At 50.4% G+C, this 24470-nt stretch overlaps 2 protein-coding genes across 2 annotated transcripts in view; one reads left to right on the forward strand and one right to left on the reverse strand.

Annotated features, from left to right (window-relative positions):
• Window positions 1-1787, reverse strand: part of LOC143785161 (up-regulator of cell proliferation-like) — a 33621-nt gene extending 31834 nt beyond the window's left edge. Inside the window, exon 1 of the mRNA XM_077273852.1 lies at window positions 1544-1787. Within this exon, the coding sequence (XP_077129967.1) occupies window positions 1544-1695 (152 nt within the window). The 5' untranslated portion in view covers window positions 1696-1787. The remainder of the gene's footprint in view (window positions 1-1543) is intronic.
• FUS (FUS RNA binding protein) lies at window positions 1331-13973 on the forward strand. The gene is made up of 15 exons (XM_077273854.1): window positions 1331-1456; window positions 6341-6365; window positions 6981-7138; window positions 7221-7386; window positions 7464-7735; window positions 7818-7992; window positions 8917-8951; window positions 9711-9746; window positions 9832-9938; window positions 10832-10961; window positions 11044-11151; window positions 13034-13187; window positions 13267-13364; window positions 13446-13608; window positions 13763-13973. Exons 1-15 carry the CDS (start codon window positions 1444-1446, stop codon window positions 13800-13802), a joined length of 1680 nt encoding a protein of 559 aa, XP_077129969.1. The 5' UTR covers window positions 1331-1443; the 3' UTR covers window positions 13803-13973.
• The last annotated feature ends 10497 nt before the right edge of the window (window positions 13974-24470 follow it).

Raw genomic sequence — 24470 nt, forward strand, 5'->3', positions numbered from 1 at the left:
CGGAGGCACCAACGATCGCTGAGGCGGCAATAATTGCGGAGGCACCAACGATCGCTGAGGCGGCAATGATTGCGGAGGCACCAACGATCACTGAGGCGGCAATGATTGCGGAGGCACCAACGATCGCTGAGGCGGCAATAATTGCGGAGGCACCAACGATCGCTGAGGCGGCAATAATTGCGGAGGCACCAACGATCGCTGAGGCGGCAATAATTGCGGAGGCACCAACGATCGCTGAGGCGGCAATAATTGCGGAGGCACCAACGATCGCTGAGGCGGCAATAATTGCGGAGGCACCAACGATCACTGAGGCGGCAATAATTGCGGAGGCACCAACGATCACTGAGGCGGCAATGATTGCGGAGGCACCAACGATCGCTGAGGCGGCAATGATTGCGGAGGCACCAACGATCGCTGAGGCGGCAATGATTGCGGAGGCACCAACGATCGCTGAGGCGGCAATGATTGCGGAGGCACCAACGATCACTGAGGCGGCAATGATTGCGGAGGCACCAACGATCACTGAGGCGGCAATAATTGCGGAGGCACCAACGATCACTGAGGCGGCAATGATTGCGGAGGCACCAACGATCGCTGAGGCGGCAATGATTGCGGAGGCACCAACGATCGCTGAGGCGGCAATAATTGCGGAGGCACCAACGATCACTGAGGAGGCAATGATTGCGGAGGCACCAACAATCACTGAGGCGGCAATGATTGCGGAGGCACCAACGATCACTGAGGCGGCAATGATTGCGGAGGCACCAACGATCGCTGAGGCGGCAATGATTGCGGAGGCACCAACGATCGCTGAGGCGGCAATGATTGCGGAGGCACCAACGATCGCTGAGGCGGCAATGATTGCGGAGGCACCAACGATCGCTGAGGCGGCAATGATTGCGGAGGCACCAACGATCGCTGAGGCGGCAATGATTGCGGAGGCACCAACGATCGCTGAGGCGGCAATGATTGCGGAGGCACCAACGATCGCTGAGGCGGCAATGATTGCGGAGGCACCAACGATCGCTGAGGCGGCAATGATTGCGGCGGCAACGATTGCAGAGACGTCAACAATCGCTGAGGCACCAACGATCACGAGGCACCGATTGCTGAGGCGGCAATGATCGCTGAGGCGGCTACGTGTGTCCATAATAATATATTTTGCACAAGAAAAAAAAAGAAAATTTTCAACATATTTTTCACCTAAACTTTAGTTGTCGCCATTCTACATATGATATCACTCAGTGCCGTGGCTTTATCAGAGAGCTACGACTGAAACCTCTATATCGCGACAGGACGATACCAGCCCCGCACCCCTCCCCCTCCCCGGCTCAGCCAGATGGTTCGGTCCGAGCGGATATAAGAGGCTGCACAGACCCCGCCCCCGTCACTGCGGCGCGGAGAGGCTGAGGAGAAGGCGTGTGTCGCAGACCAGGACCGATCATGGCGACTAACGGTAAGCGCCGGAGATACGGGAATGCGGTGCGGTATAACGCCCAGGCGTGCGATCGGGTTCCCCGTATATTACACCAGTGGATATTACCGGCGGAGTCCCTGCCAGCCCCGGGGTTCTGTGCTCTTCGGCTCTGGGTGGGTCAGTGCCTTACGCCCTATCGCGGCCCCGGGATGTAGTGGCCGTCGCCGGTTTTTTTCTCGGCCGCTCTTTCTATTGTCTTTGTTTCGGCCGGCGGCCATTTTCTCTCCTCGCGGTGACTTGGCGCCATTTCGCGCGGCTGGGGGCGTGGCCCGTTGCTGTGGTGACTTCTCAGAGGTACTCTTAGCACCGATGATTGGCTGCCCTTGTTACTAGGCAGAACACAAACCACGTGTGAGAATGACCGGAAGTCGCGATAACTCCCTGCCCCGCCTGATCCTGCAGTACAGCTCAGTAAGGCACATGGCCCGTACAGGGAGCCGCTGGTGGAAGACAAAGAAACCAGCAGCCGTGCGGATCGGTGTCAGGCCAAACATTACACTAGGACAGCACTTAGAACAAAAGATGGAAGATGCCCAGTAACCATAGGGCCCGTGTGCTGGTAGATGTACAGCCCAGTAACCATAGGGCCCCGTGTGCTGGTAGATGTACAGCCCAGTAACCATAGGGCCCGTGTGCTGGTAGATGTACAGCCCAGTAACCATAGGGCCCCGTGTGCTGGTAGATGTACAGCCCAGTAACCATAGGGCCCCGTGTGCTGGTAGATGTACAGCCCAGTAACCATAGGGCCCGTGTGCTGGTAGATGTACAGCCCAGTAACCATAGGGCCCCGTGTGCTGGTAGATGTACAGCCCAGTAACCATAGGGCCCGTGTGCTGGTAGATGTACAGCCCAGTAACCATAGGGCCCGTGTGCTGGTAGATGTACAGCCCAGTAACCATAGGGCCCCGTGTGCTGGTAGATGTACAGCCCAGTAACCATAGGGCCCCGTGTGCTGGTAGATGTACAGCCCAGTAACCATAGGGCCCCGTGTGCTGGTAGATGTACAGCCCAGTAACCATAGGGCCCCGTGTGCTGGTAGATGTACAGCCCAGTAACCATAGGGCCCCGTGTGCTGGTAGATGTACAGCCCAGTAACCATAGGGCCCCGTGTGCTGGTAGATGTACAGCCCAGTAACCATAGGGCCCCGTGTGCTGGTAGATGTACAGCCCAGTAACCATAGGGCCCCGTGTGCTGGTAGATGTACAGCCCAGTAACCATAGGGCCCCGTGTGCTGGTAGATGTACAGCCCAGTAACCATAGGGCCCCGTGTGCTGGTAGATGTACAGCCCAGTAACCATAGGGCCCCGTGTGCTGGTAGATGTACAGCCCAGTAACCATAGGGCCCCGTGTGCTGGTAGAGGTACAGCCCAGTAACCATAGGGCCCCGTGTGCTGGTAGAGGTACAGCCCAGTAACCATAGGGCCCCGTGTGCTGGTAGAGGTACAGCCCAGTAACCATAGGGCCCGTGTGCTGGTAGAGGTACAGCCCAGTAACCATAGGGCCCGTGTGCTGGTAGAGGTACAGCCCAGTAACCATAGGGCCCGTGTGCTGGTAGAGGTACAGCCCAGTAACCATAGGGCCCCGTGTGCTGGTAGAGGTACAGCCCAGTAACCATAGGGCCCCGTGTGCTGGTAGATGTACAGCCCAGTAACCATAGGGCCCCGTGTGCTGGTAGATGTACAGCCCAGTAACCATAGGGCCCCGTGTGCTGGTAGATGTACAGCCCAGTAACCATAGGGCCCCGTGTGCTGGTAGATGTACAGCCCTGTAACCATAGGGCCCCGTGTGCTGGTAGATGTACAGCCCTGTAACCATAGGGCCCCGTGTGCTGGTAGATGTACAGCCCAGTAACCATAGGGCCCGTGTGCTGGTAGATGTACAGCCCAGTAACCATAGTGCCCGTGTGCTGGTAGAGGTACAGCCCAGTAACCATAGGGCCCCGTGTGCTGGTAGAGGTACAGCCCAGTAACCATAGGGCCCCGTGTGCTGGTAGATGTACAGCCCTGTAACCATAGGGCCCCGTGTGCTGGTAGATGTACAGCCCAGTAACCATAGGGCCCCGTGTGCTGGTAGAGGTACAGCCCAGTAACCATAGGGCCCGTGTGCTGGTAGATGTACAGCCCAGTAACCATAGGGCCCGTGTGCTGGTAGATGTACAGCCCAGTAACCATAGGGCCCCGTGTGCTGGTAGATGTACAGCCCAGTAACCATAGGGCCCGTGTGCTGGTAGATGTACAGCCCAGTAACCATAGGGCCCGTGTGCTGGTAGATGTACAGCCCAGTAACCATAGGGCCCCGTGTGCTGGTAGATGTACAGCCCAGTAACCATAGGGCCCCGTGTGCTGGTAGATGTACAGCCCAGTAACCATAGGGCCCCGTGTGCTGGTAGAGGTACAGCCCAGTAACCATAGGGCCCGTGTGCTGGTAGATGTACAGCCCAGTAACCATAGGGCCCCGTGTGCTGGTAGATGTACAGCCCAGTAACCATAGGGCCCCGTGTGCTGGTATATGTACAGCCCAGTAACCATAGGGCCCCGTGTGCTGGTAGATGTACAGCCCAGTAACCATAGGGCCCGTGTGCTGGTAGATGTACAGCCCAGTAACCATAGGGCCCGTGTGCTGGTAGATGTACAGCCCAGTAACCATAGGGCCCGTGTGCTGGTAGATGTACAGCCCAGTAACCATAGGGCCCCGTGTGCTGGTAGATGTACAGCCCAGTAACCATAGGACCCCGTGTGCTGGTAGATGTACAGCCCAGTAACCATAGGGCCCGTGTGCTGGTAGATGTACAGCCCAGTAACCATAGGGCCCGTGTGCTGGTAGATGTACAGCCCAGTAACCATAGGGCCCCGTGTGCTGGTAGATGTACAGCCCAGTAACCATAGGGCCCGTGTGCTGATACAGGTGGTGTCCAAAGGTCGGATAATGGCGTCTGTTCGGGCGACCTAGAATGTGCCTTTTCTGTAGAGAAGCCTTTCCCATAGTGACCGCACCTTTCTATTTTGGTCAACCTATATAAAGGGCACTTCAGATTAAATGCTCCGCCATCAAAAATAGATAATATACCAAAAAAGAAGATGGACACCAAGCTAAGATTAACAATTTATTGAGAACCGTAAAAATAGCAGAAAACTGCACAAATAAACTGAGTAACAAAAAATCATTAGCAATAAAATAAAATGAGAAAGGCAACACTAGTGCCGCATACAACCTACAACCTGCTAAGTAATAAAGTGATGAAGGATGAACAGGAGGTGTGCCACATAACTAGTAAGTACATGTAGATGCTAAAAAAACACATTTAATGATGGCACACATCCGAAATAAGTCCAAACTACAACATGATGCTAACTCATATACACAAGGCAGGTACCGGGAGAGAAAAAGAGTGTATATACACATGACTGGAAACTGAAATGCTGCATATAAAATACAGTGTGGCAGAGGAATCCTATATTGCGATATTACTGTAGCACCAGTGTGCAAATATACCAAAATAAAAGGGGATTCCTATAAACACATATAAGTCCAGACATACATACTTACAATGAGCAAAAAAAGTTGTAGGTACACGCAGAGTCCCACCCAGTGAGGGTATGCGGAAAGAGGAGCCCCGACGCGCGTTTCGCATATATTGCTTCCTCGGGGGGCGCTCAAAGGTCGGATAATGGCGTCTGTTCGGGCGACCTAGAATGTGCCTTTTCTGTAGAGAAGCCTTTCCCATAGTGACCGCACCTTTCTATTTTGCTCTGGTTTTTCGCTCTGATTTTATTGCTTGCGGTGATTGTGACGTTCTCTTGATGCCATTTGCTGGCACAGATCTATACAGTTCAATCCTATTTGACATCGGTGCTTGATTAAAGGGGTTGTCCAGACCTTGATTAATGATGACTATCTTTATAGCGCTTTACAGTTTAACCGTTTCAAACACAAGTCATAAGTAACAACGTTAACAATACATTAATGACCTTTGTTAGATCAGAATCAGATGGGTGGGGTGCGAGACCTCCCGCCAATCTGTACACTGTGTAGTGGCCGTCTGCGGTACTGCAGCTGCGATCAGTCCCTTCACTAGGCCGAGCATTACTCGGTGTATTGGGAAGAAAGCTGCAGGAGGACATCGTCTGTCTCGTGCTGTAAGACGAGGCCCTGCTCCCCCCCCCCCCCCCCCCCCCGTATACATCGCTGCATTGTGCCCGATCCAGTCACTATTCATTTCCAGCTGATTGGGGGGATGCCAGATGTGGTACCCCTACTGATTGGATACTGATGAGCGCTCCTAAGGATACGCCGTAAGTGTTCTAAGCCCCTTACACCGCCGATACAACCTGCACGATGAGAAATCGATCACTTGTATGACTGGTCTCCCCCATACAGCCGGTGTCTGTGCTGACAATGGGGATTCTCAGGCCACATACAGGTGTAATCAGCTGGCTGCTATTGATGAATGTCAGAAGAGCTTGTTATTGACAGTGTAAAAGAGCTTTAATGGGGTTAACCAGGCTCCCCGCGACTGCAGACTGAGTCCAGACCCCCATGCTGTGCGCACAGTCGGGATTCTCTGGCATTGCTGGTGAGTGGGCAGTCACATGCCAACTAGACGTACAAATTGCTTGCACATGGTCATGTGACTGCCCGCTCACACCAGTAGTACCGGGTTGTCCTGACTGTGTGTGCACCTGCTCACTGTCAGGATTCAGATGTCTGCAGTCAGTCATTTAGCGAACAGCCCCTGTAACCCTGCTGGGTCAGTCTCCTGCACGCTCCCGGAGCTTTGTTATACAGGTTGTCACCATTGTGAGAAGTTGGCGAACGGTGATGTGCGGCAGCATCACTAATCTTCTGCTTTTCTTTCTTTGCAGATTACACCCAACAAGCAAGCCAAGGGTAAGATGTCTGCGGGGCCAGACGGGGGCGCTCCACCTCCTCACCACTGTCATATACATAGATATTATATGGGGGACCTTGCTGCAGAGCCCTCAGATCCCTGACAGGCCACGTACTATCTGGTCTATTCATCCCCGGATTACAGAGCTCCTCCAATAATATAACGATCACCAGTCTGTAGTGCCTTCCCCATGACCGTTTCAATGCTCGTACAGTAAAGAATCCCCCTCACTGTAGAGACCGTTGTGTAAGTCAATGATGGCAGTGACCTGTGTACTGACCTGCGATATTAGATTATTGCCCCTCTACATGAATGCCGGCCATCCTACTGGGTCTTCTCCGATGTCAGGCCCCTTCTCAGCGCTGTAGTAGCGGATCCCCCTCCATAGACAGACAATGGCCGCAGGGACCACACACCCAGCCTCGGCCACACAGCTCCCATCCTTGTAGGACTCGCTCAGGCCCATTCTCAGCGCTGTAGTAGATCCCCACCATAGACAATGGCCGCAGGGACCACACACCCAGCCTCGGCCACACAGCTCCCATCCTTGTAGGACTCGCTCAGGCTCCTGTTTTTTTGCACACTCTGACTGGTTTTCTTTCCCCTCTGTCTAGCTATGGGGCGTACCCCTCGCAGCCGGCGCAGAGCTATTCCCAGCAGGGCAGCCAGTCGTACAGCCAGCAGGGCTATGGCAGCTACGGGCAGGCGGCCGGCTCTTCTTCCTACGGTCAGGGTGGAGGATATGGCTCATCCTACGGCCAGGAGCAGAGCTGTAAGTTCTTGTCATTGTCTGTCTTGTGTATTCTGTCTGTCGCTCATTGTTCTCCCATTGATGCGCGGTTTTCTGTATACAGCCGGATACAGCTCCCAGTCGGCTCCACAAGGCTATGGGGCCGGTAACTACGGCAGCTCGCAGACCTCACAGACGCCTTATGGCGGGGGCCAGCAGCAGCAGCAGTCTTCTCAGTCATCGTACTCCAGCTACTCCCAGCAGCCGCCGGCCAGCAGCAATTCTGGAAGGTGGGTGATGGCTCTGCTCGCTGCATTGTCTGAGGTTGTCGTCCCTGGTGTGTAACGTGCCCTTCTTTTACTCACAGCTATGGCAGCAACTCCCAGTCCTCGTCCTACCAGCAGCCACCACAGGGGGGCAGCAGCTATGGTCAGCAGAGCGGTGGTGGTGGCGGCAGCAGCGGTGGCTACAGCAGCCAGCAGGGCAGCTATGGAGGAGGACAGCAGCAGTCCAGCTACGGAGGCCAGCAGAGCAGCAGCAGCAGCTATGGCAGTCAGCAGCCCAGCTCCTACGGGCAACAGTCGAGCTACACGCCTCCTCAGGGCTATGGCCAGCAGCAGTCCCAGTACAGCAGCGGGTGTACGTGGCAGCGATCAGACCGGACGTGTGCTTCTACAGTCCTCACTTGGTTTGGAAATCTGATGTGTTTTCTTTTCCTTAGCTGGTGGATACAACCAGGACTCCCCATCCATGGGTGGAGGCGGAGGCTATGGTGGCTCTGATCAGGGAGGCTTTGGTGGACCTGATAGCAGAGGCCGGGGCCGCGGAGGCTTCGGTGGGCGTGGAGGCTTCGACCGGGGCGGCAGAGGAAGCCGTGGCGGAAGAGGCGGCATGGGGTAGGTATCTGACCATGGGCAGTGTGCGTGGGCGGAGCATGGATGTCTGGATGCTGATTGGCTGTCGCTGTGAGTCGTTAACCAGGGTGGTGTTACCGATGCGTTTACCACTTGTGAACTGACAACCAAGCACTGACAACTCTGACTCTGGTGTCAAACAAATTATCACAGGAAAGGGTGTAAATGTACCGCAAAGGTTCATCCAGACTACAAACTGGTCAGCGCAGGCAGGGCGACGGCTCCATGTGTACCACACTAAGCAAAAAATATGCAAAATGGTCAATGATTGGTTATAACACCTATCTAGATGTGTTTACATGATACCCGGGTATCAGGTCTCACTACAAGGTACAAGTGTCCTAGACGTCAGAAGCGTCACCCTAGGTCTGTGTGTCTACGGCCCATGTGCTGGGATTGTGTGATGATTACATGGGGGGGAATCACTGCCAATGGTGGGGTTGGGGGGCAGGGCTCGGACACTGGACGGGGGGCACACGAGGTGAGTATGGAGATGCCCGCTGCAGGGTCAGGAATACAACTGCCATGTTTGCTGTGTTGCTCTGCTTTAACACATTCTGCATTTTATGTGCTACAGGTTTTCAAGGTGTCGTCAGCTTTCACACTAGCTTTATATCAGCAGAGTATAGCCGTATATAAGCCTAGCATTACAGGCCGGTCACTGCCCGAGTGCACAAAGCACCGGCCTATGGTGAATTCTAAGCAAACCTTGGTGTAAAAACCACAGATCTCATAGAGAAACAATCAGTAATGGTGTCTGCGCTGCTAAATGCCGCTAATGGTGGTCACTAGATGTAGAGCAACAAGACGCAAGTGTGTTAGTGAGTGTGCACGCCTAGGCGGTGCGTGCCGGAGCAGGACTTCTGTAGCCGTGGGAATCTCAATGTCTCCTAATTGTCTTCTCAGCGGTGGTGAACGGGGAGGATTCAGTAAATTTGGTGGTAAGTGAAAAGAGAGTTGTCAAATCTCCAACACGAATTCTTGTTACTGTTCATTTTCTTTGGGTTCATTTATAAGCAGATTGGGGAGGGCTCATCCCACGTGTCGGTGCCAGTGCACTTTATTTTTACCTTCAGTCTATAGAATGTTTATTATTTTGGTTTAGTTTGAACACGTTTTGCAGGGTGATGTGTGTTCAGTTGCAGCACAAGCTGCCGGGGGCGTCTGGTTAATATCCTCTGGTTAATATCCGGGAGGCAGGAAATTGGTCAATGCATGTGTCAGAGGTTAAGGTTCCATTAACCCTAGAAACCTGGTGTAAAAAAACAAGTGTTACAAGTGTTATAATGGTTATAAGCTAAAAACCTCCAAATGGTTAAAAGGTGTGATACAAAATATGCGCAATAATTAAGGTTTACTAACCGAGGTATTCACAAAAAAGTAAAATAAAGGTTTATTGGTCATAAAAAATAAAAAAAAAAACCATGGCAAAAGTGGAAAAATACAACGGTGTAATAGGAAGGCGTTCATTCACGATGGATCCCATATTGTGCGTTTATAAGGGTACAACACGAAGTGTAATATTGGTGGTCTGTGCCGGACATGGGGTCCCAGTGTAACCCCAGGAGGATAGACTTGTGTGTAAAGGTCTCAGAATGGCTAGTCTGAGCGATCATACCGCTGCTTTGTGTGTGGTGGGGGGGATATGGCCGCCATCTGCCGCCAGACCTGTAATACCTCCTGTTCTCTGCTCTTCAAAGGACCCCGTGAAGGCGGACCCCCCAGACACGAGATGCGTGAGTGCTAAGCCCCCCAATACACCCTGATAGTATACTGCCCTCGCCGTGTACGGCCGATCACTAACCGCTGCTTTCCTCACAGCCGAGCAGGATAACTCCGACAACAACACCATCTTTGTGCAAGGCCTCGGCGAGAATGTGACCGTCGAGACTGTCGCTGACTACTTCAAGCAGATCGGCATTATCAAGGTGAGTGCAGGAAGTAGTCAGATGGGACTACCTGGTTAGATCACCTGCTGCATCAGGACCATTACATGTCCCCATCTTCTCATACAACACCCTGAGGATAGGGAATATAAAAGGGACAACGCCGCGCAGGATTAGAAATGTCACAAAGTGCAAACACATGCAGGGATTGCAGCAATACCAACTGGTTTTTATTTTCAGATTTGTACTTTTGTGGGTTTTCGATTTTTTTTTTTTTATTTATTTTTTTATAACTTTAATAGTCCCCTTAAAATACCTGATGTATTGTTTGTCAGATGTCCTGCTCTAGACAGCACGTGCCACAGGATGATTGTAATGAAAGGCCGTGTGGGGGGGTTCTTCTGCAGACCACCGGCGGTCAGGAACCCTTTGACACCCGTCACGTGATTGTGGTGCGCCAATGGCAGATTAAATTAGCCATCATGTGCGGGGAAAGATGTGGGCTCAGTGTGAGTATGCATGAAAGGCAGGGAATGATGCGTCTTGATGTGAAAAGGTTAATTAAACCCAAGGACAATATATATATATATATATATATATATATATATATATATATATATATATATATATATATATATATATATATATATATATATATATAATATATTTTTTTTTAATGCATCTATTTGAGTAAAAAACATTTTGCAACCTGGTTTAATAAAAAATTTTGCAATTTCCAGCTTTCGTATACTGTGTTGTGGTCATAAATCAGTTCAAAAAGAGTTTTGCATAAAGCGATTGTCATGAGGTTGCTGACTGGTTGTCTGTTAACTCATTGTTTCCTGGATGTTGGCAGTGAATTAGGCATTACAATGAGATTTGCGGAGTTTCTGCAGTTATAAAGTCTGTAGTGCTAAATGTCGTTTCCTCCACAGACAAACAAAAAGACTGGACAGCCCATGATCAATCTGTACACCGACCGGGAGACTGGCAAGCTGAAGGGAGAGGCCACCGTGTCCTTCGATGATCCCCCCTCTGCAAAGGCCGCCATTGACTGGTTTGATGGTGAGTGGCCGTAGGATTAGGGAGTTGTCCTCAGTTTTCCATGACCCATGATCTGTTAAATCCCAGTGATCTTTGTCCACAGGGAAAGAATTCTCTGGTAACCCGATTAAAGTCTCCTTTGCCACGAGGAGAGCAGACTTCAACAGCCGCGGAGGTGGAAATGGGCGAGGAGGGAGAGGACGCGGAGGAGGTGAGTGCATGGTGGTGAGGCGTTCAAGGGATTGCCGGCTTCTCTCAATATTAAATCTAGAGAAGAGTGCTTCTGATAAGCGTCTTAGCTGCCATGATGAGCGGCTGATGTCTCACACGTCCCCGCAAGAGTCTGTAAATGTGAGCGGCACTGGTCGAGCCTCTAGTTTAGCTGCTGATCTTCCAGTTTAGTGAGTGGCACTGGTCGAGCCTTTAGTTTAGCTGCTGATGTTCCCATTTAGTGAGCGGCACTGGTCGAGCCTCTAGTTTAGCTGCTGATTTCCCCATTTAGTGAGTGGCACTGGTCGAGCCTCTAGTTTAGCTGCTGATGTTCCAATTTAGTGAGTGGCACTGGTCGAGCCTCTAGTTTAGCTGCTGATCTCCCCGTTTAGTGAGCGGCACTGGTCAAGCCTCTAGTTTAGCTGCTGATCTCCCCATTTAGTGAGCGGCACTGGTTGAGCCTCTAGTTTAGCTGCTGATTTCTCAGTTTAGTGAGTGGCACTGGTCGAGCCTCTAGTTTAGCTACTGATTTCTCAGTTTAGTGAGCGCCACTGGTCGAGCCTCTAGTTTAGCTACTGATTTCTCAGTTTAGTGAGTGGCACTGGTCGAGCCTCTAGTTTAGCTACTGATTTCTCAGTTTAGTGAGTGGCACTGGTCGAGCCTCTAGTTTAGCTGCTGATCTCCCCATTTTGTGAGTGGCACTGGTCGAGCCTCTAGTTTAGCTGCTGATCTCCCCATTTAGTGAGCGGCACTGGTCGAGCCTCTATTTTAGCTGCCGATTTCCCCATTTAGTGAGCGGCACTGGTCGAGCCTCTAGTTTATCTGCTGATCTCCCCATTTAGTGAGCGGCACTGGTCGAGCCTCTGGTTTATCTGCTGATCTCCCCATTTAGCGAGCGGCGCTGGTCGAGCCTCTAGTTTAGCTGCTGATCTCCCCATTTAGTGAGCGGCACTGGTCGAGCCTCTATTTTAGCTGCCGGTTTCCCCATTTAGTGAGCGGCACTGGTCGAGCCTCTGGTTTATCTGCTGATCTCCCCATTTAGCGAGCGGCGCTGGTCGAGCCTCTAGTTTAGCTGCTGATGTTCCCATTTAGTGAGCGGCACTGGTTGAGTTGAGCCTCTAGTTTAGCTGCTGATTTCCCAGTTTAGTGAGCGGCACTGGTCGAGCCTCTAGTTTAGCTGCTGATGTTCCCATTTAGTGAGTGGCACTGATCGAGCCTCTAGTTTTGCTGCTGATCTCCCCATTTAGTGAGCGGCACTGGTTGAGCCTCTAGTTTAGCTGCTGATTTCCCAGTTTAGTGAGCGGCACTGGTTGAGCCTTTAGCTACTGATTACTCAGTTTAGTGAGCGGCACTGGTCGAGCCTCTAGTTTAGCTACTGATTTCTCAGTTTAGTGAGCGACACTGGTCGAGCTTCTAGTTTAGCTGCTGATGTTCCCATTTAGTGAGCGGCACTGGTCGAGCCTCTAGTTTAGCTGCTGATTTCCCAGTTTAGTGAGCGGCACTGGTTGAGCCTTTAGTTTAGCTACTGATTTCTCAGTTTAGTGAGCGGCACTGGTCGAGCCTCTAGTTTAGCTACTGATTTCTCAGTTTAGTGAGCGCCACTGGTCGAGCTTCTAGTTTAGCTACTGATTTCTCAGTTTAGTGAGTGGCACTGGTCGAGCCTCTAGTTTAGCTGCTGATCTCCCCATTTAGTGAGCGGCACTGGTCGAGCCTCTAGTTTGGCTGCCGATTTCCCCATTTAGTGAGTGGCACTGGTCGAGCCTCTAGTTTGGCTGCTGATCTCCCCATTTAGTGAGCGGCACTGGTCGAGCCTCTAGTTTGGCTGCCGATTTCCTTGCTATATGCTGCTTTGCTCAGTTTCTAATTTATTGATTTTCCTTCAGGATCTATGGGGCGCGGAGGATTTGGTGGTCCCAGCAATAACAACGGCCGAGGAGGTGGAGGTGGTGGCGGAGGATACCCCAGTGGAGGTGGTGGTGGTGGTGGTGGTGGAGGAGGAGGACAGCAAAGAGCTGGAGACTGGAAATGTCCAAACCCGTAAGTGGAGGAGCCTGGACCTGTCCACCTGGTGAACATCCAGCAGCTTGTCGCCTCATGTTCTGATTCCTTCTTCTAGGACTTGTGAGAACATGAACTTCTCCTGGAGAAATGAGTGCAATCAGTGCAAGGCTCCAAAGCCTGACGGACCCGGAGGGCCGGGCGGTGCCCACATGGGTAAGGATTTGGATTTAACCCTGTCCTGTAATGAAGCCCTGTTACTTCTGACTGCTCCACTGAACTTTCTGGTACTTTCAGGTGGTGGAGGAGGCGGTGGTGGTTTTGGTGAGGAGCGAAGAGGCGGAGGCCGTGGGGGCTTTGACCGTGGTGGCTTCAGAGGGAGAGGTGGCGACAGGGGAGGTTTCCGGGGTGGAAGAGGTGGAGACCGTGGTGGATACGGACCAGGCAAAATGGACTCCAGGTGAGTTGGAGGAGTATTAGTGACAGAAGCAATTTATGGTCGTTCACCTTTTGCATTTTTGTGTTGAGGTTGATGAGTCTCCATATGTGGACGGCGGCTGATGGTCGCCTGAGCTGTACGGTCAGATCCACTAACCACCATGTTCTTGTTTCAGGGGGGATCACAGACAAGACAGACGTGATCGGCCATACTGACAGTGACGCTCCATTTCCACCGTTGCACTGTTTTTATTTTATACGTATGATGTATCCTATGGATTCTTGCTTAACTGTTCTAGATTTCTGTATACTTTGTATGACCCCTCAGTGTATTTTATCAGTCTTTGTAAAGTCCTCACCCATTAAACTGAAACTTGTGTGTAAGCATCTGGTCTCTGGACAAATTGTATTCAGCAATGTTGTGTAATGTAGAGGGACCAGGTAGGGCAGACTCGTCTGTAGCGTGGGTACTGGGACCCATCGTCCGATGCAAGGTGGCTATGGGGGCCAATGGTCGGCTGTGGGGTGGCTACAAGGGCCTGTAGTTGGATGTAAGGTGCTCACCTCAATACAGGGGCCTGCGGTTGGCTGTGGGGGGTGCATACATGGGGTCCATAGTCTGGGCGTTGCGTACATGGGGCCCATGGTCAGCTGGCTGGTGGGAATATAGGGCATGGAGGGTGTACGTGAGACCTATGGTGGGGATGTGTACATGGGACCCACAGTCAGCCTTTTGGGGGGGTGTAAATAAGACCCGCAGTGTGTGGGAGAGGGGTGCGTACATGGGGCCTGCAGTCGGCCGTGGGAGGGGGCTGGGTGTACATGGGGGGCCGTGGGGAGCGTACAGAGGCCCATGGTTAACTTCATTCAGGCCGTCCACTAACCATGCAGACGAGCAATGAATGTGGAGCGGAGTGCCGAGGATAGGACTGGCCGAGCGATCGTTGCTTGTACGTGTCCCTGCTGTCCTGTGTTTGATGTGTGAATTAATCCTATTTTGTGCCGGTAGATGAGCAGCAGCAGGACGGATTGTCAGCCGGAGTTACCGGTCAGGCAGGGTCAGGACGGTGGCACCAGATGATGCAGAAATGTGAAGCATTCAGGTGCGGTAGTGAGAATGTGACCGGTGAGGGACAAATGTGACGCGTCCCATTATGTGGGAAGAACTTCAGTAATGAAATTACTCATCCGGCTGATTCACTTGTTTTCCTGACACATTGTATTTGGTTGTAAACCATTAATCATTTTAGCAGAGAAAAAAACAAAATTTGCATTTTCTTTTAAAATCTTTAGTTCCCATCACTGTAGTTAATGTCTGTAACCCAGCGAGTAAGAATGGAAAAACACAACTCGAGCACAATCTTGTCTCCTGACCCGGCCTCAGAAATGGATGATTAACTGTGGATGTCGGTAAGTGCAAATCTGAATGTGGACGCAAGACTGCGCTCTGCTAGGATGTAAAATAAGGTCCGTTCAGGCTTTATGCCCAGACCCGGGATCTACTGCTTCCTCACCTGCTAATCCTGTAATGTCCCCGTCCTACGTCCCTGATTAGTGATCTACTGCTTCCTCACCTGCTGATCCTGTAATGTCCCTGTCCTACGTCCCTGATTAGTGATCTACTGCTTCCTCACCTGCTGATCCTGTAATGTCCCTGTCCTACGTCCCTGATTAGTGATCTACTGCTTCCTCACCTGCTGATCCTGTAATGTCCCTGTCCTACGTCCCTGATGGGTGATCTACTGCTTCCTCACCTGCTGATCCTGTAATGTCCCTGTCCTAAGTCTCTGATTAGTACAGACCGTAAGCTGTCGGCCATCTCACCAGTAAAGCGGCCGGACTGTTCTGCTCACTTAAGTTTATCTTTTTAAGCTTTGCATTTTTTTTTTTTATTTTTTTTTTTGAGGCAGTGTATAATTTCCAGCCCCATTACCACCCAGTGTGCAAACGCCGACCCCTCACCCTGATGTATAACCTCCTGGCTCCTCACATACCAATGCCCCCACCCCAGTGTGTAACCTCCAGCCCCCCGCCATGCTGTCTGCCATTACTACCATGTGACAGCGGCCGGTGGTGCAGCGATCACGGATAACGGCATGGTCCTGTAATAAGATAACGGGGGAACACGTCCGTCCATGACACTTCTTCGCTATCACCTGCGTGTGACATTTCTAAGAAATGGAAGGAACTGCACCAACTCAGCCATGAGGTGGAGACCCCCTTATGTTTCAGAGGGGGTGGGCAAATGATGGGGATCAGAGGGCAGATTAGTCAGTTATGTTGACCCCATACCTGCAGAGGCCAGAACTCCTGGTTTTAGCATCAATACAAACACTGCACATGCGCCGGGAGCTTCATGGCCGAGCAGCTTCATGCAGCCGTACATCACCCAGCACAATGCTGAGCGTCGGACGGAGTGGTGTAAAGCCGCCACCTCTGGACTCAGGAGGAGACGTGTTCTGTGCAGTGACTGATCACACTTCTGTCTGTGTCTGATGGAGGAGTCTGGGTTTGGTGATTCCTGGAGGACGTCCCGTCCCCCCCCACACACACACAGCATGAGAGGTGAATAAAGCTCCTCTAGGAGTAATGTGCAGGGGTCCTAAAATGTTAGTCCATGTTGTAAATGTATTGTTATCCCATATGTATGGTTCCAGTGTTTTGTGACACGTCTCGCTGATCATTGGGTTCCAAATAAGGGAGAAAGACAATCTATAACATTTTTGGGGGACATCACTGGGAATTTGTTGTCCGGCTTAATACAGACACCTTTACCTCTGCTCCTTCTTGGTCTCCACCTCTTACAAATGAATGACTGTTCCCTTATAGCAACGTTCAGCACCGACCTCATGGCGGATTTTCTGCTCGGTGCTGTACATCTTCAGACGTGATCCTTCTGTGCATGGGATGGGGGTCCTGTACCGCCGCCTTGTACAGATGGGGGGCTGTCGTTACCGTGCTGTGGTCAGTATAAGGACACCCCTGCCTATAATACTGTTCTGTAATCAAACCACAAAGTCTATAAAACTTACAGAATAAACTTCACACCAATAAAACTAGAACGTTTACTTTTCATTGAACAAACAAACGTCAGTAATAAAAGAACAAAGCGTCCGAAACTGACTGACAGAAACCTGCGAAAATGCGAATCTCAACACTACCACCGCCGACAGGGACGGAGTGTGGTCAGACTGAAAGGGCAGTTCCTGTAGAGGAGCACTACAAGTTCCAGACGTGCTATCCATAGGGCAATGCAGGAGGAAAGTCTGATGTAGAACTGCAGGTCAGAGACAAATCCAAGTTCCTAGTAAATGGGCAGAGTCCAAGAACACGTAGGCGATCTAGTGTAACAACTGACTGGGTCAAAGAGACGATCCCTAAAAGCCTCCTCAAAAGAAGCCGCCCAGACGGGACCTTCATCTACTCGCGGCTTCCTTGTGGCCTTCCGCATTATTGATAGGTAAAAACTTCAGAACTGCTGTTATCACCATGCTACAAGAATGGAGTCCTAGCACAAAGTATCCTCATCATGCCTGCAAACCTTGACCGGGCCAAATTATTGAAATCTGACCCGTGTCCCTTTTATGTGGTAATAACTCTGGAGCTTTGACACATCCCAATGATTTTGAGACTGTTTATTCGTGACACGTTGCACTTTATGTTAATGGTAAATTTATGTCTATCAGAAAAATACTAATAACATTTCCCTCATGTCGGCTTTACATCAGCGCCATTTGTAAAATTTATTTTATTTTGTTAGCCTTTTAGGAAGTTTTAAGAAGTCTGTCTCAAAAGTATTTATTCGGACTCCCATGACAGCACTACGAGAGAGGGGATCCGCCCTTAAGGAACAGGAAACCTACAGATACAAAAAGGGCGGCACCTCTCCCATGCATCAGTTGGTTTCCTGTTCCTGAAGGGACTGGATCCTACAGAAGATCTCTCTATGAGGATTTCCAGGCCGGCCGGACCGATTCTGGTAGCGAGGGGGTCTCCTACCTCGGCCGGTGCGGGGTACCTGTAGTAGTCACGGTGGCCCTGGCACGGCGGTGGCTATTCAGCGTGGAGCGGTCGCCAGGGGGTGTCCTGTCTCCGGAGCCGGCGCGTGGTGAGTATGACGGTTCCCCTCCCTGTAATACTGTGGGCGCCTCTGTGGGACCGGCGGCATCGTGGTGGCGCCGCCCGGAGTCTCCTGGCGAAGCCTCGGCGTCCCACGCTGTTCACAGCGCTGACAGGAAGCGCTGTGGACTCAGGGTGACGTCGGAGGGCAGAGCCGGCGGTGACTTCCGGGTCGCGGAGCTTCTGCGCATGCGCAGGGGCTCCAAGATGGCGGCGCCCACCGGAAAGTGCGCCGATCACCCTCGGGTGTCGGCTGATCCCCTGCAGCTGCAGGGGGGGAGGAGAGCAACCGGAAAGCGCGGCACGAGTACGCTGACCAAAGGAGGGGCTATATATCGGTCGCCAAACGTGCATTCCTTGCTTCTGGCCTCCAAATCAGGATGGAGTCCGATCAGGATCAGCAGCCTCTGCTGCTGGACGGAGCACCTCAGAAGCCTGTGGAGAAGGAGCATGGAAAAAAGAGCGATGGATCTGGCCACAGAAGCTCCTCCAGACAGGGGTCTGGAGCGTCAGCCAGGAAAAATCCCCCTCGTACTTCGGTAGCTTTCTGGGTATGGGCATCCACTGGTAAGTGATCTTCGAGAATGTTCACTCAGTGATTAGTCTCCCCCCGTATATGTTTTCACAGGGGAAGAAAAACACCAGTAAAACAAAGCATAGGGAATGTGCCATCTGCGGGGTTCCCTTGCCTGACTCATGCCCTAAAAAGCTATGTGACCCCTGTATCCAGCAGACAGGTGAGGTCTGGGAAGAGGGGGTCATGGCTTTAGTTCATTAGACTAGCTTGCCTTACTTGCCCCCTCAGGTAGCAGAAGAATCCTCTTCTATTGCGGCCAGTCTGAAGGAAATGGTTAGGATGGAGGTTAAGCAGTCCATTAAGGGCCTTTCACAGTCAGGAGCCCCTAAACGGAAAACTCAGTGGTCATCGGATTCGTCGGTGGAGGAAAAGAGCGTAGAATCGGACGATTCAGCAGCATCATCCTCCTCCTCGGAAGAAGACGCTGCTCGGTTTTGTTTACCCTTGGAGAGAATAGACAAGTTAATAAAAGCGGTCAGAGGCACAATGGGTATAACAGAACCCAAGCCTCAACTGTCTAAAGAACAGATGATGTTCAGTGGGTTAGATCAAAGAAAGCGTAGAGTTTTCCCTCTGAATGAAAAGATACAAGAACTTATCAACAGAGAGTAGAAAAAACCGGAGAGGAAAGGTTCCTTACCACCTGCACAGAAGCGAAGGTATCCCTTTGACGACCCAGCAGTAGGTAGCTGGGAAAAAGCCCCAAAACTGGATGCAGCGATTGCCAAAGTAGCGAAGCGATCCTCTTTCCCGTTTGAAGATATGGGAACGCTTAAAGACCCCCTAGATAGAAAGGTGGATACCTTCTTAAAGGGAACCTGGGAAATGGCAGCCGGCTCCTTAAGACCTGCGGTGGTGTCAACATGCACGGCGAGGTCAATGATGGTCTGGCTAGACCAGTTAGAGACCCAATTAAGACAAGGGGCCTCTAGAGACTCTATTCTCGCAGCATTACCAGTAATCCAGGAGGGGGCGGCCTTTTTATCAGATGCCTCAATTGACTCCGTTAAATTAGCAGCTAGAGCAGCGGGGCTGTCTAATGCTGCAAGGAGAGCCCTATGGTTGAAATGCTGGCCTGGGGATATGCAGGCGAAAGCAAAGCTCTGCGCTATCCCTTGTAAAGGCGAGTATTTATTCGGGCCTACCCTGGATGAACTCCTGGAGAAGGCAGGTGACGATAAGAAAAAGTTTCCCAATACCTTCAATGCATACCGTCGTCCCTTCAACAAAAGAAGGTTCAGTCGGGGAGGGAAACGCGCCTTCTCACCGGGCAGAGATCGATCCAGATGGGACGATAAGCGGAAACGAGGTACAGGTCTCATGTTTCGCCGTAACCCGACGGAAAACCAAAAACAAGAACAATGACTAGCAATCCCAGTGGGAGGGAGACTGTTGCATTTCTCAGCAGCATGGTCAGAAATCACAAACAGCGTTTGGATAAAAGACACTGTTTCCCATGGTCTCAAACTTGAGTTTGTCCAGGCTCCACGGGACAAGTTCAAGCGTAATTACACCCTGGCGCTCATCTCCCACTGAACAGTTTGCCCTCGAAGAGGAAGTGAGGACTCTTTGTTCTAAAAATGTGTTGGTGGAAGTACCATATTCTCAGACAGGGAAGGGGTTTTACTCCCCCCTCTTCCTAATCCAAAAACCAGATAATACTTATAGAACCATTATTAATCTTAAAGGTCTCAATAAGTTTCTGGTAAAGCATACTTTCAAAATGGAGTCCATCAATTCAACAATAAAAATGCTCTTTGAAAATTGTTTTATGGTAGTAGTGGATTTGAAAGATGCCTACTATCATGTACCCATTCATGCTGATTTTCAACAATACCTGAGAGTAGCACTGATAATGGAGGGTAGGATTCAACATTTTCAGTTTAGGGCACTCCCCTTTGGGTTAACCTCTGCTCCTAGAGTGTTCACTAAAATAATCGCAGAGGTCATGGCGCATTTAAGGGAGTCAAATGTCCTTCTAATCCCCCTACTTAGACGATTTTCTCATTGTCGGGAGCTCAGTGGATCACTGTCTGTCACAATGGGAAATTACTAAAGCTAAACTAGAACGTCTAGGTTGGATCATAAACTTCGAAAAATCTAAGTTACAGCCTCTAAATATGCAAAAATTCCTGGGGTTAATTTTGAATTCGGTAACACAGCAGTGTCTTCTCCCTGGGGAAAAAATAGCGCTAATCCAGAGTTATGTGTTAAAAGCAATTAAATCACCCTCCATGACACTTAGGCAAGCAATGTCCCTACTGGGGTCACTCATATCTTGCATCCCCGCTGTTAAGTGGGCTCAGTTACACACCAGATCCCTGCAAAAAGAAGTTTTATTCCATGACAGAGCCCTAAATGGCGTATTAAATGGGAAATTAACGTTGGGGCCTATAACACTGAACTCCCTCAGGTGGTGGTTAGACATACAGAATTTGTCAGCAGGGGTGCCCTGGATAGTAAATGTCACCCAAGTAATAACCACAGATGCCAGCTCTTCGGGGTGGGGAGCTTATATGGGGGACATGGTGGTTCAGGGACAATGGGAACCCTTCACAACATTCTCATCCAATCAGAGGGAATTGTTGGCAATTGAATTGGCTGTTAAAGAATTCCTCATATATCTACAGGGCCAGCACGTCAGAATTCTGTCGGACAACAGAGTGGCAGTCGCCTACATAAACCGGCAAGGGGGAACATGTTCCGAGACTTTAATGCAGATCACGGATCGCTTGTTCCAGGTGGCAGAGCTCAATTTTCAATCTTTGACGGCTCTCCACATCAAAGGAAAGGAAAATATAACAGCAGATTTCCTAAGTCGAAACACGCTAAGACAAGGAGAATGGTCTCTCAACAAAGACATTTTCAACCGTATCAGCCACAGATGGGGTCAACCAGTGGTGGACCTGTTCGCCACCAGAGACAACAGGAAAGTAAAACTTTTTTGCTCTCTGAATCCCAGGGAAAATCCCCTGGCAGTGGACGCTTTTTTAATAAAATGGGATTTTCCGCTGGCCTATGCCTTCCCACCACTGAATCTGATTCCTCTAGTGGTGAGAAAAATCAGAGAAGATCGAGCAAAGGTTATCCTTATTGCCCCCTTTTGGCCCAGAAGAGCCTGGTTTGCCTGGCTCAGGACGATGTCTGTATCGGATCCCTGGGTACTGCCAGAGATCCCGAATTTACTCTCTCAGGGACCAATCTCCCATCCACAAGTGGCAGCGCTCCATTTAACGGCGTGGAGTTTGAACGGTCACTGTTAATAGATAAAGGCTTCTCTCCGAACCTGGTAGAAACGCTCCTAAAGAGTAGAAAGCAAATAACTACCAAAATCTACTCTAGGACTTGGAGGAAGTTCTTGTCCGTTTCTAAATTTAATATCCAAGAAGGTAGAGTACAGGTCTCAGCTCTGGGTGCCCTGTTTTCCTGTAATGTAGCTAACAACTATTGGATAGCGAGGTTTATGAAGGCGGTCTGTAGAACTAGACCAGTGTATAAAGATAGATCGGTTCCGTGGGATTTAAATTTAGTTCTATCCTCACTAACAAAACCCCCCTTTGAACCTCTACACGAGGCCTCGATTAAAATGTTGACACTTAAAACAGCCTTCCTGATTGCCATAACCTCAGCTCGCAGGGTAGGGGATATCCAGGCACTTTCCAGGCTTCCCCCATATACAGAGTTCCTGTCTGACAGAGTAGTCCTTAGACCAGACCCAGCATATCTACCGAAGGTAGCAATAAGGTTTCATAGGTCGCAGGAAATAGTTTTACCATCTTTTGTTCCTAATCCATCCAATCCTAAAGAGCAGGAGCTTCATACTCTAGACGTTAGGAGATCTCTCCTACAGTATATTTCAGTCACCAATAGTTGGAAGAAGGATGAGGCACTGCTTCTTTCCTTCCAAGGTCCAAAGAAAGGGTGTAGAGTGTCAAAATATTTACTGGCTAGATGGATTAGGGAAACTATTTCTATGGCTTATACAGCGGGTGGGGGGCCAGCTCCGCAGAATCTAAAGGCACATTCCACCCGAGCCATGGCGTCATCCTGGGCAGAAAGATCTGGAGTGTCGGTGGAACAAATATGTAAGGCGGCCACTTGGTCATCCCCTTCCACGTTCTTTAAGCACTATCGGTTGGATTTGGGGTCCTCCTCTGATCTCACCTTCGGGTTAAGGGTGCTGCAGGCTATAGTCCCTCCCTAAGGTAGCTTACATCTCTGTAAATCTCTCGTAGTGCTGTCATGGGAGTCCGAATAAAGCATTAAGCTACTTACGGGTAGCGGCATTTTTTGGAGGACCATGACAGCACCCTTAGTTCCCTCCCTATTTCACGTGGGGGTTGCACTTCCTAATTTGTATATAGTATGTAGATTTCACGTATGGTGTCTAGCTTCAATTTAATAAAAAAAAATTCGTTTTCGAAATGTATATAATGTATGTTTGTATGCCACTAACCGCGGTAGTCCTCTCAAGGCTCTGAAATACAACTGATGCAGGGGAGAGGTGCCGCCCTTTTTGTATCTGTAGGTTTCCTGTTCCTTAAGGGCGGATCCCCTCTCTCGTAGTGCTGTCATGGTCCTCCGAAAAATGCCGCTACCCGTAAGTAGCTTAATGCTTTTTCATGTACCTCCCAAAAAATCAGGAATCTCTGGCTCATAGTTCTCACCTGGTGGAATCCAAATGGGGAGGAAGGAAAAGGAAAGCTGGCCGTACCCATGTCAGACAAGCAGGGCGGACGCCTCCTGGGATCAACATAACTTTTGGGTCGTTTATATTTTTACACAGGTGCCTTCTTTACTCTCTCCGACCCAAGGCCGTATACGACTGCCGTTACACTTCATAGAAGCCAGTCAGCGGCCGTGTTATAGCAGGCCGACCATACTTCCTATACAGACAGATCCGTATAGATCGTTTTGTGCGCGTTGGTCGTCCTTATCCTCTGCAGCACTTGCCCTGTTTACATAGGACTTTGCGCTCATTCATCGAGTGATTGTCAGCTTTTATTTTACTCTGCGAGATTATCAGGAAAGGAGCATTACTGCTAATAATCATTCATGGTAATCTGCATTACTTTTATGTGTATAGTGTGGGAACAAAAAAAAAGAACAAACATCCAGAATTACAATAAAGGAATAAAATAAATGTACTGGACTATGTCCTGTAATAAATCCACCTGCGATTACAGTAACATTTACTGGATGAACTTTACACCAATAAAACTATAAAGGGGTGTATTTTTGTTCCTAAATAAACAGCAATAACAGAGCAGAAGGTCTCTACTGGGCCGACGCTAACGAACATCCTCCAGCACTTTGTTACAAGAAAACCTGTAATATAAAAAAAGGTCTGAAGTTACAGTAAAACTGAAAAAAAAGAAACTGAAAAGTTGAAATGCAATATATACAGCTAATTCTGCTATGCCTCCGGTCACCACCATCATTGCTGTGATGACAGGACATGGGACCGCAGGGTGGTCAGACAGAGCCAGGAGTCAAAGCCGAGAAAGTAGAACTACAGGTCCCAGGCGTGGCTGACGGGCAAATCAGGAGTTTGCCGTGATGTAAAAGTGCAGGGCACAGACAAATCCAAGGCGCTACTAGAGGGGCAGGGTCCAGGAATAGAGCTGGGTCGTAGCTGGACTATATGTCGGATCCCTGGAGACCTCAACGCTAGCAGGCATTGCAGAGCAGCGCAGAAGGAGTTAGCAGAAGGTGGTCCCGAGGAGGTCCGAATAGCATAAGATTTGACAATGAAAAGCTCCATGGTCAAACTCGGTGACACCGGCATTGTGCGGAGATCGGGTACCAGGGCGACCCCTGCACGGATGTAGGAAAACTCAGCCACAGAGTAATCACCACTATCCGTAACAGATTAGTGGACCGCAGAGGTCGGACCTCCATAATCTACCCTGTTGTGGATTCTGTTTGTGGGCTCCCTCTGGTGGTTACTGCTGGTACTGGGTGACTTTGGTGGGTTGCGGCCTTTGGTTTCCACCTGTCCATCAGAGGCTGGGTGTTTCCTATTTTACCTGGCCTTTCTGTCATTCCCTTGCCGGCTATCAATGTATTCAGATGTGCTCTGTTTGGTTCCTGCCTACCTGCTCCCAGATCTTTCAGGATAAGCTAAGTGCTGATTTTCAGTTGTTTGGTTTTTTGTCCAGCTTGCTTATTATGTCTCTATGCTAGCT

Source organism: Ranitomeya variabilis, chromosome 7 (genome assembly GCF_051348905.1).
Source record: "Ranitomeya variabilis isolate aRanVar5 chromosome 7, aRanVar5.hap1, whole genome shotgun sequence".
In the NCBI taxonomy this organism is placed as follows: domain Eukaryota; kingdom Metazoa; phylum Chordata; class Amphibia; order Anura; family Dendrobatidae; genus Ranitomeya; species Ranitomeya variabilis.

Excerpts from the sequence above, each read along its gene's own strand:
- FUS (XM_077273854.1), top strand. Across the intron at positions 9,747-9,831 it reads ACCCCCCAGACACGAGATGC|CCGAGCAGGATAACTCCGAC; the intron begins GTGAGTGCTAAG and ends CTTTCCTCACAG. Across the intron at positions 13,188-13,266 it reads GACTGGAAATGTCCAAACCC|GACTTGTGAGAACATGAACT; the intron begins GTAAGTGGAGGA and ends TCCTTCTTCTAG.